The sequence below is a fragment of the Myotis myotis genome, unplaced genomic scaffold (genome assembly GCF_014108235.1).
Source record: "Myotis myotis isolate mMyoMyo1 unplaced genomic scaffold, mMyoMyo1.p scaffold_m19_p_1, whole genome shotgun sequence".
Classification (NCBI taxonomy): domain Eukaryota; kingdom Metazoa; phylum Chordata; class Mammalia; order Chiroptera; family Vespertilionidae; genus Myotis; species Myotis myotis.
This window is the reverse complement of record NW_023416313.1, coordinates 214,288,602-214,306,845: the sequence shown is the minus strand read 5'-3', so window position 1 is coordinate 214,306,845 and position 18,244 is coordinate 214,288,602. Positions and strand designations below refer to the sequence as shown.

General features: G+C 43.1%; 1 protein-coding gene across 1 annotated transcript in view; it reads right to left on the bottom strand.

The window, feature by feature from the left end:
• KCNK10 (potassium two pore domain channel subfamily K member 10) overlaps nt 1-18,244 on the bottom strand; it is a 105,996-nt gene that overhangs the window by 41,932 nt on the left and 45,820 nt on the right. Inside the window, exon 3 of the mRNA XM_036325524.1 lies at nt 4,542-4,659. Coding sequence (XP_036181417.1) covers nt 4,542-4,659 — 118 coding nt within the window. The remainder of the gene's footprint in view (nt 1-4,541; nt 4,660-18,244) is intronic.

Here is an 18,244-nt window from a genome sequence, read left to right as displayed (position 1 = left end):
GAGATTTAGCATTTATTTCGTAACACTTCACAGATAGCTCCATCCAAAGCTCAAAAGATGTGAAAAGAAGCCTGTTTTTCACGCCCCCTTTCTTACTCTGCTTCTTTAGCTGATTTCCAGGCATAGCAATTCAAGAAAATGACTGGCAGGGGTCTGGGCCTATCTCTTTCCAGATTTACCTCCAGTAAGACAGGAAGTCACTTCCTCCAAAGGTCAAGTAACAGTCCAGGAACTGAGGTTCTTATTGGGCTAATCCCAATGAGTTAAGAGATCTCATGTCCATCTCTTAACTAAGGACAGTGGTCTCTCAGGTGCAAAGTAATGGATTTCTTAGTCTAGACAAGGTGATTCTTCCCCTGAGACCTGGAGGCCAAAAGCGGGGAAGAGGACCATTGGGGAAATGATTTTCAGAATAAGTAAATGGATGCCAGGCATCAGAAACCAAGGACTACGTGTCATTTGCACGAACTCAAAGATTCTAGAATTAGAATATAAAAAAGGCAGGAAATGTTACATATCAAATATTTCTCATTGGAAACACCATTCCTTTATCACATAAGGTCATATGGGCCAATGAACACAGTTGTTCAAGAAAGCAAGCCCCTGATTCCTAAGGAGTTGACACAATAAGTAACATAGGACTCCTACCAATGCAGCTGTAGTGTTTTTCAGTGCATCATACAGACCCTGACTTAGCCATTTTATAAAATGAGAAAATTTGAATGTTTTTCCTGCTGGGGCTGTGAGGTTGTGGACTAATCTTGTCTGGAGTGTCTGAAAAGGCTTCTAGCCCCCAGACCCTAGTGCAGTGATGGCAAACCTATGACATGCGTATCAGAGGTGACATGCGAACTCATTTTTTTGGTCGATTTTTCTTTGTTAAATGGCATTATATATACAAAATAAATATCAAAAATATAAATCTTTGTTTTACTATGGTTGCAAATATCAAAAAATTTCTATATGTGACACGGCACCAGAGTTAAGTTAGGGTTTTTCAAAATGCTGACACGCCGAGCTCAAAAGGTTCGCCATCACTGCCCTAGTGTAACGCACACCTCTAATATCTATAATAGCTGATCTTAATGGATAAGCAGATTTGCAAGTGTGAATCTACTCTGACATATAATTAGATGAAGAGTCTTTTAAAAAAGAACAATCCTCTTTCATTCCAAATTTTCTTATGGCACATAACTTCCTTGATTGCGCCAATGTAGAAACACCACTGGTCCTAAAGGCTAGGTCTAAAAACACATACAAAATGTGGTGCCTCTAAAACAACCCTTAGCCTCCTAAACGTACACCAATAAGAAGTTGATCACCAAAGCTGTGCATCCCCCCAAGGGAGGCATACCCTTAGGCACCTACTTAACATGTGGTCATGAAGGACAAGGGGGAGAAGAGCCTCCCTGATGGCATAGCTGGTCTCAGAGAGCAGCAGATGGGAGGCCTCCTTGCAGGTGTTAAGGAAGGAACCCTCCCCTTGCAAGGGCAGAGGGACCTCCCAATGCCTGCCCTTCATTTCTATGGATGGGCACGGCTGTGCGTTTCCCATGCTTTTGAAAGAGAATTTTTATTGACTTCACTATTGTAATCGGGAAGATACCTGTCAAACTCATTTTCAGCAGAGCTGGGAGAGGGATAGCACCTAGCAATTCCACCATGTAGGAAAAGAAAATAAACAGAAGAAATACAGAGAATGATAAAAGAGCCCATCAGTTGCAAATCTCACAAAGTGCCAGCAAACATCCAATTAGGACAGCAAGGGTGTCACCTTGAACTTTGAAAGAGATATCTTTGTTTGCAGTAGGTGTGGATATAGGTTGAAGAGGGATAGCAGCGTAAGCCTCCCTCCTCTGAGTCCCCCTCCCGCCCTGCAACCCTCCCGCCTTAATCTGGTCCAAAAAACAGATGAGGCAGGACTATTCATAGAAGAACACAGATGGGCCTGCCGTCTCTTTGGCAGCAGGAAAGGAGAGTCTTGGGATGTGCTACCTGAACAGCTAGCTACCTGCTTCTCCCTGCTCTCCTCTCCCAGCCCCATTTAACATTCAGCAGATAGCTGGTACGGGAAGATCCAGTTTGTTTGGTGTCAAGTACTTTACAAAAACCTGGCCCAGCATAAATATTAAGCTTCCATTTTTTAAAAAGAATGTGAAAAGAGCAGCAAAACTTACCAAAGAATGGAAGGCATTCAGTAGAAAAATGTCACCCCAACCAGACAAAATTGTAATAAACTATGAAGTCATCGCCTCTAAGCATTTTCACAGAGAAACCACAAAGCAGCAATGCAAGAAATTAGGAAAATAGTAGTGGGATAACTAGTGGAGACGAAATGGGAGCTAATGGAATTCAGGAAAGAAATAGGAAGGAAAAAAAATCCACTAATGATTATGAAATGAAAATAAAATTGGAAGGAACAGATGGCAGAATAGGCACTGTGAAGAACACACAAAAAAGGAATGGAGAGGATAAAATTACCAAAATGAGAACCAAATCGTAAGCGTTAAAAAGGCACAGAGGAAAGTTACAGACATAAAATACAGGCAGAAAAGTGATAATATATGTGTAGTTGGAATCCCCAAAGGACAGAACTAAAACCATACAACAGAGAAAACGTTTGGAGATGACAATCAAGCAAACTTTCCTAAAATCAAAGGAACAAAACTGAGTAGTGTTATCAGATGAAAGATAAAGACATAATCTTTTGCATAGCTGCGCAAAACATCAAGTCACTTACAAAAGGGAAAAATATTGGGCTGACATGAGATTTCTCCACCACAGCATACACATCAGAAGAGAGCGAAACACCTACAGCACCTTGAAAAACATGGGAGTCAAAGAGTTCATTTCCAGCCAAACTGCCATTCAAGGGGAAAGTTATTTTGAACAACACAAGACCCTAGGGAATATGACTCCCGTGGTGAGCCATTCTTAAGGCAACCATTTGAAGCTGAATTACAGCCAATCGGGTGAGGATGAGGAAAACCATGGCAAAAAAGACTCGAGATGAAGACTGATGACATTTAACTGAGAACTACAACTAAAATAAATGTATCAGGAGAACAGACCAGAATGTAAATGATTTACCCCGATGTTATAGAATGACACAGAGTAATAATTGATAGTGGAAGAGGGGAAGGAGGAGGATGCTAAGCTCACCTTATATTATAGCTGAGAGCCAGGAGGTATCATACATCTAAAGAGGGAAAATCAGCTGAAGTATATTTAATAATTTAAAAGTAAACATTAAAAGGATGGTGTCCAGAGGGCGATGCCATTGTCCATAACAGGGAAATATTAGATAGTGCTAAAAGATTAGAACACTAAGTTGTTATATATTATTATAATTATAAAGTTAATCCCTAAGATAAAAATATAAAACTCCTCCAGTATCAGAGACACGCAAATATTATACAACAAAAATTGCTGCAGGAAAGAAGTAATTATAGATCACCATATGATCAGTTGTGAAGAGCATTTATCTAGTCCAAGAAATGCAAATGTTCACATTTGATCTAATTAAACGACAGTGGGAGGACAGGAGGATGGGAAGAGAGCCGTCTCCAGTGGAGCGGATGAAAGAGAACTAACTCCTCACCTTCCACCACAGGAAGTCAAGACATAATCCCTAAAACCTGAACATTCAGGAAGTGGCTACACGAGTGTGATATTCAGAATCATGGAGATAAATATCAAAATAACCAAGCAAAAGAGCATAAAGTGGTTGCCCTGGGGAGGTGAAAAACGGCTGTTTTTCATAAACAAACCTTCTAGAACATTTATATGGTTCTTTCATATATCACTTTAATAAAAAGTACAATTTTTAAAAAGGAATTTGAGCACAACTGAGCAGTCTGAATTCAACTGCCTGATTCATATTTGGATTTTTTCACTCTAACCTTGTCATGAGGTTCTTTCAAACTAAAAGCTTCTGAGTCTCTCACTGTTGTTTTTTTAAAAAATATATTTTTATTGATTTCAGAGAGGAAGGGAGAGGGAGAGAGAGAGATAGAGACATTAATGATGAGAGAGAATCATTGATCAGCTGCCTCTTGTATACCCCCCACTGGGGATTGAGCCCACAGCCTGGGCATGTGCCCTGCCCTGGAACCAAACCCATGATTTCTGGTGCATAGGTTGACACTCAACCACTGAGCCATGCTGGCCAGGCTGGTTCATTTTTTTAAATGATTTTGAGAGAGAGAGAGAGAGAGAGAGAGAGAGAGAGAGAGAGAGAGAGATTTGTTTTCCACTTATTCATGCATTCATTGGTTGATTCTTGCATGTGCCCTGACTGGCCATTGAACCGCAACCTTGGCCATCACCACGACACTAACCGACTAAACTACCGGCCAGGTGCAGTTCTTCATTCCTCTTTGCCTTTCATCGAAAGCCACGACGACCCCTGCATTCATGTGACAGTATTTCATAAGCCTCCTTGCAGCCTTATGCTGCCATGCGTTCTGTGAGGACGGAAGTTTGACAAGCGCCATCCCTCAGGATGGCCTGCAGAGGAAGCGAGAGTGGCAAGCAGTTACCTATGGTGGTGATGACAGTTCCAGCAAAGAAAAAGGCACTTCCGAGGTCCCAGTGGCTGCTGTTGTTGGAGGAGTTTCCTATCGGACTCACTCCTGCGTTGTCAGCGTCAAGGGCATGCTGCAAAGAGAGTGAGAAAGCGCGAGGCTCGGTTAAAAAAGTTAAAGGAAAAGAATTTTCCTGCTCAACAACCTTCAGTGATCTATAGGGGACTGGTTACGTGAATGAGGGTACAGTCACAAAGAGAAACACTACACACCCACTAATTAAAACGAGAAAATGCGTTGTGAGTGGGGGAAAGTTAGGGTATAGACTGGTGCAATTTGTGTAACATTTGTAGGGACAGGTTTATGCAACCCAGCCCTGGGTTATGCAAATTGCATACAGATTGCTTAGCAAAGACATAGAAGGGTTGTCTGAAAATTGTTACCCAAAGTGGTCATTCCTGAAAGACAGGCTTTCTGCTGCTTTTGACTCTTTTCTGTTTGTTAGGAAGTTTGACATTGAGCTTGTTTCAGGAGCACAGGAGATCAGAGCTTGGGCTACTAGGTCAGACTACCCTCCCTTGCGGAAGCTACTCTAACCTCTCTAAGCCTAACTCTCCTCCTTGGAAAACGGGATGCTAATACCTTCCCCACACTCTGGCGGGGAGGATTCAATGAAATGGTCCCGTGTAATGTACTCAGTTCAGTGCCCGCCACCAAGTCAGGATTTAACTAACAGCCAATGCCATTTCACTGTTCCCCCAACACACAGACACATACTGCTCCTTTTCAAAATAAACAGCAGTCACTCCTTACTGACCTACTGGATTTGGAGACCCATACACCTTAAAATTCCCCCCAAATTGGCCACATCGATGATACTACTAAGTCCTCCAGTCCCGGGCAGGACACTCCATGAGACAGACCCTCTCCCTCCTGGACCTTTGCCCACGCCCTCCCTGAGCGTGCTCAGACTTCAGGGTCTAATCTGGGTCTGCTTTTCCGGGAGGTTTGTGCAGAATAAAGTGAAAATCTCTCAGCAGCCCTTCTAAGCTGGACCCGGCCAAACCGTTTCAGGCCAGAGGAGAGGGGAGAGCAGGGAGGAAGAGCAAACAGGTGAGCTGGGGCCAGGAAGGGACAGGTGGGAGTTGCAGAGGGAGGTGACAGACATAGAGCAACTTCTAGAGCAGTGATGGCGAACCTATGACACGTGTGTCAGAGGTGACACGCGAACTCATTTTTTGGGTTGATTTTTCTTTGTTAAATGGCACTTAAATATATAAAATAAATATCAAAAATATAAGTCTTTGTTTTACTATGGTTGCAAATATCAAAAAATTTCTGTATGTGACACGGCACCAGAGTTAAGTTAGGGTTTTTCAAAATGCTGACACACCGCACTCAAAAGGTTCGCCATGACTGTTCTAGAACAACTAGAGATCCCGGAATAACCCAGGTGGAGCCTACAAGATGCAATTAAATATATATATATAAATAATATATTTCTATTTGACAGTATTACAGATGTTTCCCATATTCTCCATTTTTGCCTCCCTTCCACCCAACCCCCACCCCACCCTAGGCCTTCCCCAAGACACAATATTGACATGTGATTATATAGGGTGTCCTAAAAATGTATACACACACTTTGAATAATTATAAAGGCAGTATTCATTAAAATACATTTCATTTTCAAAATTGAGCTAACAGCTATTAAAGTGGGTATACATTTTGGGGGGACACCCTTTATATATCCTTAAATAATGCCCTTTAAGCTTTGTTAAAACAGACATGGTTGCCACAAGATCAGATCACAAGTGAAAAAGTGAATCACCCTTCTATGTTGCCTTTATGAACCTGGGATATTTCAAACTCTCTAGACCAGGGATCAGCAACCGTTTTTCATAAAGCACTAGATAATAAATATTTTAGGCTTTGGGGGCACGTATGGTTTCTGTTGCATATTTATCCTTTCCTTTTACAAATGCTTAAATATGCAAAGACCATTCTTAGTTCACATGTTGCACAAAAACAGGCTGTGGGCTGGATCTGGCCTGCCCTTGCACAACTGACTGGATAATGGGAAAAAATCCCCTTTTGTTAAATGTTTAGTTGATTCTTTCCTTTCTCTAAGAACATGAAATACTATGCTGCCCACTGTCTCTAACATAAACCCTGGCACCCCAGAATTTAAAATCCATCCGCATGGGGTGCAAACAGGCTGTCTCTGCCAATGGTTTAAATCGGCCTAATTGACAACAATCATCAGGGGCTCTGCTCTGTTCTGCTGTAGAGAAAAGACAGATGGCGAGTCCTTTCTGCTAGTAAATATCCATTTTCCCTACACTGTGAGTGCCACCAGACCCAGCAACAGGCCCTAACTAGTGTTTATCTCCTCATTATCTATTCAGCACTGACGGGCCCACCTGGGCATAATACCTCAGGAGCAGCTCTGGGTCTCAGGCACTTGGGTGACCTCACATCATGCCATCAATAACTAATATTTCCAACTTCTATGAAGCTGCAGAGAGCTTGGTTTCAACCAAGTCTCCCTGTGCTGAGTATTGCCGACAAACATCATAAGCAGACCCCGTGCTGCATATAAAAATACAGATTTGCAGCAAAGACAAACGGAAAGGATTATTTGTTTCATCAAAAAAATCCGGATTCCTTTTCAAGTATCTTTTTTATCCTGAATTATGCAATTTATAAATAAATAATGTAAAGTATTTATCAATTGAAAGGAAAAGAAACTAACATTTGTTGAATGTTTGCATGGAGCCAGGTACTATAGAAGTGTGATTTCATTTTATCCTTTGCACTATTTGTGTGTTATTCAATTTTATCCTTTCTACAACTTGCAAAACAGTAAAATTATCTCCCACTTCAGTGGTAAGAAAACAGGCTCAGAAAAGTTAAGTAACTTACCCTAGGGGATACAGCCAGGAAGCAGAGAAGTCAGGATTCAAACCCTGACTGGGCCCAAGCCATGGTTTTGCCTTTTCCTTTGCATGTGGTACCCAGAACACACTCCTCTCCCACAGCCATACTGGCCTCCAGGCAGAGATGAGGGGGAAGGACTGGTTTAGGCAGAAGGGACCTCCCAAGGGATCAATTCTAATGAGATGAATTCCTTGAAGTGGAAGCACCAAACCTTATTTGGCTCTTGGAGCTGGTAACAGCTTAACTGTGTTGCATTAAAAATTAAATTTAAAAATAAAGAAAAAAAATTTGGACAGGTTGATTTTACACCCTGAGAGGGAGAGAGCAGAATAAAGAGAGAATAATCCCTGAAAGGGAGGAAGGAAAAAGAGAGAAAGGAGTGTCAATTGACATGTGGGAGGTTCCAGGTCAGTTCCAGCATTGCCCAGGACTTAAAAAAATTTTATTTTTATTTTTTTATTGTAGAGAGAAACGAAGGGAAAGGAAGAGAGAGACACAGATATGAGAAATATGGATTGGCTGCCCCTTGTACGCATGTTGAGTGGGGATTGAACCTCAAACCTGGGTATGTGCCCTGACTGGGAATTGAAGGTGCATGGGATGACCCTCGGCCAACTGAGCCACACCAGCCAGGGCTGCCCAGGATTGTTGCCGGTATCCAACCTTAACTTGCTTTATCTATGATGTAAATTCCGCTCTCGCTCCCCCAAGTCTTCAGTAAAGTGGGCTCTACACCCAAATGCCTTTGGGAAGCGGTTTTGTGGAAATTAAATATAAGCATTGTTATAGGCACAGTGGGAAGAGTGAGAAAGATAAGCCCTGCAATGAGTCACTGAGCTCTTGCTAAGGCTTTATACAATCCCTAGTCCCGGGCATGAGGTTTGACTCTATCTAGATCTGATGAGTCAGAAAGACTCCAACAAACCACCAGCATGAAAACGAATCAGCACACTTGGCTTATGTACATATAGGGAAAAGCCAGCACAAACAACCGTTATTACTTGGATTAATAGCATCATTTTTAGTTCAATAAGAATATTTCTGATTGAGTTCATAGTTCTAACTTTAATCATCTGCTAAAAGATTTTCAAAGGCTCTTAATTGTTTGAACTCAAGAAAACATTTTAAAATTAAATGTATTTGCTTTTAATTTGCTTCTCCCCTGCCCCGCCTCCCTCTCTGCACTCAGGCTGCAAAAGTGAAGATAAGCCAGCCCATTAGGAATGTCTGAGCACACAGAGAGTGAAATGCGGTAACTGAGCTGTGTCCTGTTTGGCTTAAAGATCAACCCAAACTCTCCCTCTCCATTCTCCCTCCACTACCCCTATGCTTTAGGACCACCTGGGAGGTATAACAGAAACTGCAGCCTCTCCCCAGTGAGGCAGGCCTCAGGTTGATGTGAAGGAAGAGTGACAGGGGTAACAATCACTTGGACCCCCCCTCTCCCTCCCAACTGTCCCCAGTGCTGTAATCCCATAACTCGAAGCCTGGCTGCGTAAATCACTCTCCAGACAGCGTGAGACACCGTCATGAGTGCTAGCTCGACACTGAGATGAACAATGACCCACAGGGGACCACTAACTGTCCGTGGCTTTTCTCCTATGATCTGTGTACTTGGTGAGATCATCTGTTTCCTTATGTGGCACCAAAAAAAAAAAAAAAAAAGCTGTGCTATCATCACTCAGCTTGTCTGAGACTGGCTAAAGAATGCCACGGATGGGTGCCCTATGGGTGTACACTGATGGCGAGAGTGTTCATTTGACGTATGGCTCAGTTGAGGATGCTTGCAGAATACAAGGCGGCTCTGTTCATAATCATGTTGGGACCACAGGGCAGGTGCAACCCAGCATGCATGGCCACTTTCTTCATAGCTCACACCCCTGGGATGAAACGAAAAGACCCCTCATCAGAGGGCACAAAGGTGGCTCTGTATGTACAGTATTCTTAGTCCCAGTTGGCAAAGGGATTTATGGAGTAGACAGCTAGCCAGGGGTTGAGGCAGGATGATGGGGTGGCTGTGGAAGTGGCTTCATAAATGTATTAAACGTGAGCATTCTTTCAGCCATTAATGGATAGAAGGAGAGCCACAGACCCTGGGAGGCGGACAAAGGCACATGCATCCAACTCAAAAAAGCCTCTAATAATGCAAACCCCCAGCAGCATCCTTCTACCTCCTCACACAGGGGGTAGGAAGGGCCTCGGGTAGGAAGTGGAAGGATGGTATTAATTTGGTTGCCACGGTTGCTTTTTATTTCTCCTCTTCAGAAGTGCTTCTCATATAAATATTTCAACGAAGCAAAAGTGAATATCCTGGTGTGGGGGGAGGGGCAATTTCACATCCACCAGCATGGTCCTGAGGAGAATATATGATGTACACCCTGCTGTCTCTGCACTTTAAAAGGCCACATTATAGTATTTCAAACAGGTTTGGTGGTGATGAACTCCTGTATTTTTTTCTTGTCTGGGAAGTTCTTTATCAGTCCTTTGATTTTAAATGATAGCTTTTGTTCATAACACCAAACCAGTATTATATAAAATGTTAAAAAGGTTTTATTTAAGAAGAAGAAAAAAATAAAAAAAAATATATTAACAATAAAATGGCAATGAATACTAAAAATAAGTAAAGAAGCAGAACAGAAACAGACTTATAGATACAGAGAACATTTTGATGGTTGCCAGATGGGAAGGGGATAAACGGGATGGACAAAAAGGGTGAAGAAATTAAGAAGTACAAATTGGTTGGTACAGAATAGCCATGGTGTTATAAAGTACAGCACAGGGAATACAGCCAATAATATTGTAATAATGTATGGTATCAGATGGGTGGGAGATTTATCGAGATGACCACTTAGTAAGTTATGTAATGTCTAAACACATATAACAATGTATGTCAGTTGTAATTAAAAACAAAAAAATGATTAAAAATAATAGTATTTCAAACAGCAGTGGGAGGGTGTCAGAGAGAAAGTCTGGACTCAACCCAGCAAGGCGCTTCCGGGGCTGATTCCAAGAAATCTTTGCTTCAGTGTGAAGAGATAGAGCATGGAAGCAACTTGTGTTGAGCCCCTGCAAGTTACTCAGCTTCTCTGAGCCTCAGTTTCCTCATCTATAAAATGAAGGACCTTCCAGCAGGGATTTTTAAAAAAAATGTGTATTTGATTTTGGACAGTGTGCCTTGTCATTTCATATATAATAATATTAGCAATATTACAAGAATTCTTTCTGAGCCCTTACCAGTGCCCAGACTCACTCAGTTAACCCTCATGATGACCTCTTGGGAGGGGCATGGCTAGCATCCCCATGAGACGCATGACCTTGGGCTAGCGCAGTGCCTTACCCGTGCTCACACAGCTTGTGGACACTAGTAGAGCTGTCAGCAGGAAGATGGCCATCCTAAATGCTGGGAAGGCAGCTTCTCTCCACCCTGTGTTCTTCTTTCTCCCCATCTCAGACCCTCTGGGGAGAGCAGGCTGACTCCCGCCCAGGCTGGGCAGCTCCAGGATCGATGAGAAGTGAAAGGAGAAGGGAAAGGGCATTGATGCCCATGTGCCTTCACCTCCCACCCAGGCAGATGAACAATGTGGTAGTCAGGCCGGGGCTGGCCGGAGTGGACTGGGCATTCTATGGCCATATCACCTCAGAGGTTCCCACAAATAAATACTCAAAAAATCAATCAATCAATCAATCCAGGCCATAAACAAGCAAAGAGAAAGGCAACTTCAGGGCCACAGTGAGTACTATGATGGTGTTTATTTTTCTGCTGTCCTAAGTATCAGTTATGTGTAAATATTAGCCCTTCATCAGGTCCCTGGGGGAGCCAGGAAGCCAGGCTTTCATCAGAACTTCACAGCCTGGTTATGAGTGTATAGTAGAGCCCAGATGCAGAGTGGACAGGATGAATAGGAAATCTGTTTGGAGAATATGAGAGGAAGAAAGCCAAGGTTTCTGGACCACACATTCAGAGCCAATGGTCTTAGACAAGCTCACCTTGTTATCACCAGTTAATTCTTTGGGGATGAAATGTTCTAAAGCTCAATTTATCAGCACCTACACTCATGACTAATCTATGTAAACATTATCCAGCCAAATTTGGATAATGGGGGAGCTCCTTCACCATCCAAATCGCACCTAACAAGGTAAAATTAAGTTTCTTTCTCTTTACATGGAAGGACAGAAGAAGAGAAATTTTAAGCCACAAGGAAATTATCAAGTCTACTAAGGAAGTGAGGATATATGCTCTGATAGGTCAATAAACTTTTACACTGTCAGCAGTCAGCGTTCATCCCAGTTTGGACTCAACCTCTACAGACTCCATAACAAATTCGCAGAGTGATGCTGAAAAATCAGCCTGGGTCTGAGGAGAGTGTATGATGTACGCCCTGCTGTCTCTGTACTTGAGATTATTCCTATCAAAGATGAATCTAGCCAATTTCTGGGCTACAAAAGCAGCTACAGGGATTCCGGTTCATTGCAGAATGGGCTGACTCAAAGATCACTATTCCTGCTATTGCTGTTGCATTGGAGAGAGTCTGAACTTTAATCGATTACTAAAATCATGATTAAAAAAAGATGCTTCTGCTACCTTGTTTTATTGTAGCTGATTACTGAAACTCTTTCTTGCTCTTGAGTGTTCAATATTAATCTCAAATTAATATTTCATTTCCTCTGCACGCTTAGAGAATGTCAGCGCCTACTGTCACCATCTCTCTGATTATCAGTGTTTGACATGGGGACAGACACAGAAGTGAAGACCCAGAAACTTTGAAGAAAGTTCTAGAATTCTCTTCAAAATAATCATAGTTGCCAGCATTTGCAATGTGCCTTCTTGTCTTAGTCAGTCCTCACAAAAAATCCTGTGATAATAAATCCTATTATTGTTTCCATTTTCTAAACGAGACAACAGAAACAGAAGTCACTTGCCCACTCCTGCAACAGTTAGTGAGCGCCAGAGTGGGGACTGGATGAAAGTCCACTCTCTTAGTTCTGGCCTCCCCCTCTCTCCCACAGATATCTGTCTGGCCAGCTTGCAAACATTTTTCTAAAGCTCGTCTGTTATGTCACCTTCTCCCACCTGAGAAAATGACAGTAAGAAAAGTAGGAATTTGTACTTCTGGTCCTCATTTTTCAAAGAACAAAAGACAAAACCCTCATTTACTCAGTGGAGTTAACCTGCATCAGCAAGCTTTTCCTCCCTTCTGCCCATTTTCACCAAGAAGAAAAGAAAAGATATGCTTTCCACATAGACTGATGCAGACCTGAGTGATCACTCATGTACGTTAGTTTTAAAGAGACTGTATTGACCCAGCCTCAACACCTGGCATGAAGGTGAAAAGCCACGCCCCCCTAGAGCACAGCCAACAGGTAATCATTATATTCTGGTCTGGTCACAGGTGAATGGAGGTCCTTTTGGGGGTCCCACAGGTTGAATCAGAGACTCCTGCTCTGTGCACAGCCCCAGTCACACTGGGCTCGAACTAACCACTCAAGCCAAGTTGGTCTCCCCAACCAAGAATAGAGCATTGTGGGTAAAAATATGGATTCTGGGCCCTGAGTCCGGATCCCACTTTTACTTATCACTTAAGCGTGGGCAAGTTATTTAGTTTGTCTGTTTCTTGGCTGCTTACCCCTACCTCAAAGGATCAATGTAAAGATTAAATGACTTAAAATACAGAAAGCATGTAGAGCAGAGCCTGGCCACAGTAAACAACATGCAAATGTAGCTAGGGACACTACTGACATTAGACAAAAGTTCTGGGGGACAGGAAGTAGGCATCTTGCACCTTTTGCTATGTTTTCCTGATCACTAGAGCTTAACACAGCACCTGCTTCAGGACAGGCATTCAGTAAATATTAGCTATCTAAATGAATACATTTGATTACAAGGAATGGAAGTAATTGTACGAGCCACACACCATCAAAATCTTGCTAAAAGGGATTCTCGCTTCGCTCTAAAAAAGGAGCAAACATGTGCACATTTATGTATAGATGTAAACACAGTAGCATTCATTTCTGGGATTTGTTTTATTTTTATGGGCTTTTTTTTTTGAACACTGAATTCTCATTTGCAAACTCATTTTTCCAGTGACATGCCAATTTCCATTAGCTCTTTAATTTCTGGCTTAAAAGCTTTAGCTCTTCTTCACTACACAGTGATGGAATCAACAACCCCAGGGATAAAAACAATAATAATAATAATAATAATAATAATAATAATAATAATGAAGTGGAGGCCTGTAGAGACAGGCAAGAAGCCACAGGCCCAATCTTGTCTGCATGGAACAATCTTCTGCATGTCGGCTTTGCTAGAGAAAGGGCAGGCGTCTGACTTCAGGGCAAAGCTGGGAGGAGACGCTTCAACTCATCAGAGCTGTGTCCTTAGGCAGAAAGAACCCACACCTGCACTCACCAGAGGTCACCTGCTGCCTGGGCTTTGGCTTAAACTTCCTGCACAAAGGCTGCTGGGAAGAAGGGATGACCCAGAACAGGAAGGAGAAAGCTTATCTGGCAAGGATTTCCACAGGGTGATGAATAGGTGTGTCAGGTGTCACTTTTTTCTTAAAATCTTTACATTTCTAACCATGTAAGCATTGAGGGCTGGAGACAGCAAGGGAATCTTCTGCCTAAAAGAGACAGGAAGATGATTCGAAAGGAGTACTCTTGACAACCAGAATGGAAAGAGAAGTCTTATGTTGCACAGAAACAAAATCATGTTCTGCTTGGTTTCTTGAAGGTTTGGAAGGTTTCTTGAAGGGTGCCTGGTCTCCAAAACAGATCCAGAAGGCCCCGTTCATTTATTCCTCAAACCTACACATTGTCCTTGGGCCAGCCACTGTGCCGGGTGTGAGGGATATACCTATGAAAGACACAGACTCAACCTGAAAGAGCTCATCGTCACAGGAAGGAGATAGATGAGAACAATGATGATTATCCAACAGACTCTAAAAAGTAGAGGCGAATGTAACCCATGTCCTCCCTGGTGGGCACCTCATCCTACACTGAACCCACCGCCATGAAACTCCCCGCCTGTCAATGTGGTGATTACCTGGAGAAATCACCACCATGTGACCCCATGGAAAGTCTTTGAACGTTTAAGAATTCACAGCGTGAGAAAGGAGATCACAGGTCCCTAGCCACACAGACACAAGCATTCGTCCTGTCCCATCTGTCGGTGAAGCCGCCTCGTGATTTTGTCTTTGAGCATTACAAAAGATGAACATCTACTGCTTTCTCCGAGACTAGTCATGACAGTATTTCTAAGACAATTGTACTGGGGACAGGGAAATAAGCGATTGTGGCCTGGGAAAGCATTGGACAAAGAAGTTCTTGGGATGGTGTGACTATCACATCAAGTTCTCTGCAAAGGCGACTTCAAAAACACAATCAGTTTACTTTATTCCACTGCCAAAGAAATGCAAGTACTCTGGGTCTGCTTATCACTGTCTATTCAGTTCTGTTCCCTGGACTTCACCTTGAAGAAGAAAGATGGAACAGGGCGAATGTTTTGTAATTGTTTCCTAAATGCCAACTAAATGCCAGGCACTTTATATGGGTTATCTCATCCACTCCTTCCAGTATTCTGAATGAGAGGGACTACCTGGTCCCTTCATAGGTGGAGCCTGACATTCAGTGGGATAAGGGATCAGGCCTACCTGATTCTAGTGTCCCTACTTCTCCCCCGCTGCACACCTCCTTCTTTGAAAATGCAACAGTCCATATCTGGAGTGCAATAGTACCATGTCAGACAGCCCAGGTTTCCCTAATATCCCTCCTTCTCCCTCAAGGCTTTTCCTTGGAGTAAAAGCTTTGGGAAAAGGCCCAGGCGTAGTGTAGTGAACACTCATTAGTCACACAGTTAATGGTATCACACAATGGTTAGACATATGGGCTCTGGAGTTCTGCCCACCCCGCCCCCCGACTGAAATCCCAGTTTACCCACTTAACATGGGCACGCCCCCCGACTGAAATCCCAGTTTACCCACTTAACGTGGGCAAACTGCTTAATGTCTTAGAACTTGTTTGCTCATCCATAACATGGAATGATGAAGACAGAACCTACCCATCAGCTTATTGCAAGGGTTAAATGGGCTCAAGGACGGAAGCACTTAAAATGAACGGTCCTGGAGGAAAGTAAACCACCAATGAGTGGTAGCTATTTTTTAATATCACAACAGCTCTGTGGGGTTTCCCTGTTACAGTCATCTAGACTCCTTCACCTGTCTCAGGGGTGAGATTCTAGAGATGGATGGGGCTTGCGTGCCCTCTATGGGATGACCAGCTGAGGCCCCGCTCTGGTTAAGTAGCTTGCCCCAGGGCACAGACTAGAAAATCCAGGTGCCTCACTGGGATATGTGGAAGCCAGGCTCAGAGGATACAAGGCCCCTGCCCTCAGTCACACCTTGAAATCAATGTCCACCACATTGTTCAGGTGATCTGCTCCTTGGGGGCTGCCTGAGCCTTCTGGGTCCCCCAGGTTCCCTGAAACTGTGTCTCAAACCACACAGAGAACCATCAGGAGGAACTGAGATCAACAGAGCCAGCCCAGGGTCTACCAGATAGATACTAGGACGAGCGTCCCCACCAAAGCTCAGCATAAAAATGATTATCTAGGTGGCCAGAATAAGCCCTCTACATGGAATAGAAAACTGCTAAGTGGCTTCCCTGGGCTTGAGCCACAAAGACACAGCAGCTCAGAGGAAGCAGCCCAACCCAGCACTCAGGGGAGCAATTTCCGTGAAGAGGACTTTATAGAAGCAACATGAGGAAATTGGCCAATTGGAATATTTAGGATTTGAAGTCCCAAAGGGCATTTCAGGCACTTGTTTCTCTTTCCTCTTAGCAGAACCCCAGGATGCCACACCTCAGGGGCTTTCTGGTTGCTTTTTCTGCCTTCCCTAACAAATACATGGTAGTAATCACAAATAGCTAAAAGCAACGGAGCTTTTTTTGTTTAATCCTCAGAGCACCCTAACAAGTGAACACTGTTATTAGGGAAGGGGAACTGAGGCCTAGGGTGGCTCCCCAAGTCACAATGCCCATGAGCAGCGCAGAGATCACTGGGAAGGTTGACTCCAGTCTGGGTGCTGACCGCCAGGCTATGCTGCCTACGTGGCCTCTGCTTGGACAGAGATGTGGAGAATGGAGCAGGCATCCAGAACTCTTTGCTGAACAGGGAATGAGTCGTTTTCAAGTTTACTTTGTCAGATTATCTTAAGTGTGGCTCTGTCTCTATCTCTTAGCATCTCTCATCTATGATGTTGCAATATCATTCTAACTGGTCTTTCTTCCTCTGATTTCTCCTTCCTCCAACCAAACTTCCCCATTGCTAAAAGTTATCTTTCCAATAGAAAACTTCCATCATGCCACTACCTTGCTTAAGTCTTTCAGACTCCCCACTTCCCACAGCAGAAAGACTAAACTCCTCAGCAAGGCTCTCTGGGCACCTTCTAAATCCAGTGCCCACCCCGGTCCCCAGCCTCCCTACCATCACTTCCCACACCGCTTAGCTCAAGCCACACGGACCACTTGCAGACCCTTCATAGGCCCACACATGTCCTTGGGATGCCCTTCACCATGGCCTACTGAATGAACCCCTCCCATATCCCACATTTCTGTTCAAATGTTTGGTGGTTAAGAGCCTGGGATACGAATACAGATACTGCCCAAAATCTTCCACTTACTAACCATGTGACTTTGAACATGTAACTTCACTTCCTGCTGCCTCAGTTTCTTCATCTATAAATAGGTACAAAAGTCCACCATCACAGGAGATAAACAGGCATAAAATCTTCCCTGTGTGCCTCACTGGGACTCCAGTTTTTTCACATACTTCAAAAAGCTCCACGCCAATTAATTCTAATGATTGGTTTATATGACTCTTCCTCCAGAATTTCTCACCCTTTTGACATGTTAGTCTGGGTGGTTCTTGGTGAGGAGGGACTATGCTGTGCATTGTAGAGTGTTTGACAGCATCACTGGCCTCTGCCTACTAGATGATATAGTACTTCCCCAGCGAGGACAACCAAAAACATCTCCAGACATAATTGTCAGATGCCCCCTGGAAGCAACCCCTGCCCCATTAAGAACCACTGCCTAAAACTATGAGCAACTTGAATAATAATACAAATAGCAGCAGCGATAGCTACCATTTTTTTAGTAGTCACCAGATGTCAAGCACAGTTCAAAGCTCTCTGCATGAATTATAGAATTTAATCCTCTCAACACCAAAAGGATAGAGGATTTTAGGCACATTTTATTGATAAATTGGATCACAGGGAGGTAAGTAACTTCCTCAAGGTGTGTCTTATTCTCATCTTTTCCATCCCCAATACCTAGCATGTCACTTGATACCATAGAAACTCAATAGCAATTTAAGGAATACATGAATGAACGATCGAAAGAACAAATGAACAAATGAATGAATGAATGAACGAATGAGATGGTCTCCTCCACTACAACAATCCATCTTTCTTCACCTTTCAGAAACAATGACTTGTCAGTCTCTTCCAGAGTCCCATGGTACCCCATAAAGTAGTTCAACTCATTAGAAAATTCCTCCCCAGCAATGACTCTTCTAAGCTATCTAGCAATTTCCTTGGGTTTATGCTATTCTGGATACTCTGTATTTGTACTAATAGCCTTAATAACACCTTCTGGCTTAGCTTTAGGAGATCAATCAATTCAGACAAGAATACTGGTATTATCAGATAAATACCATCAATCTAATTTTCAACCTATCAGTCACTTCTTTCAGAACTTTAAGAGATACAATAATACTATTT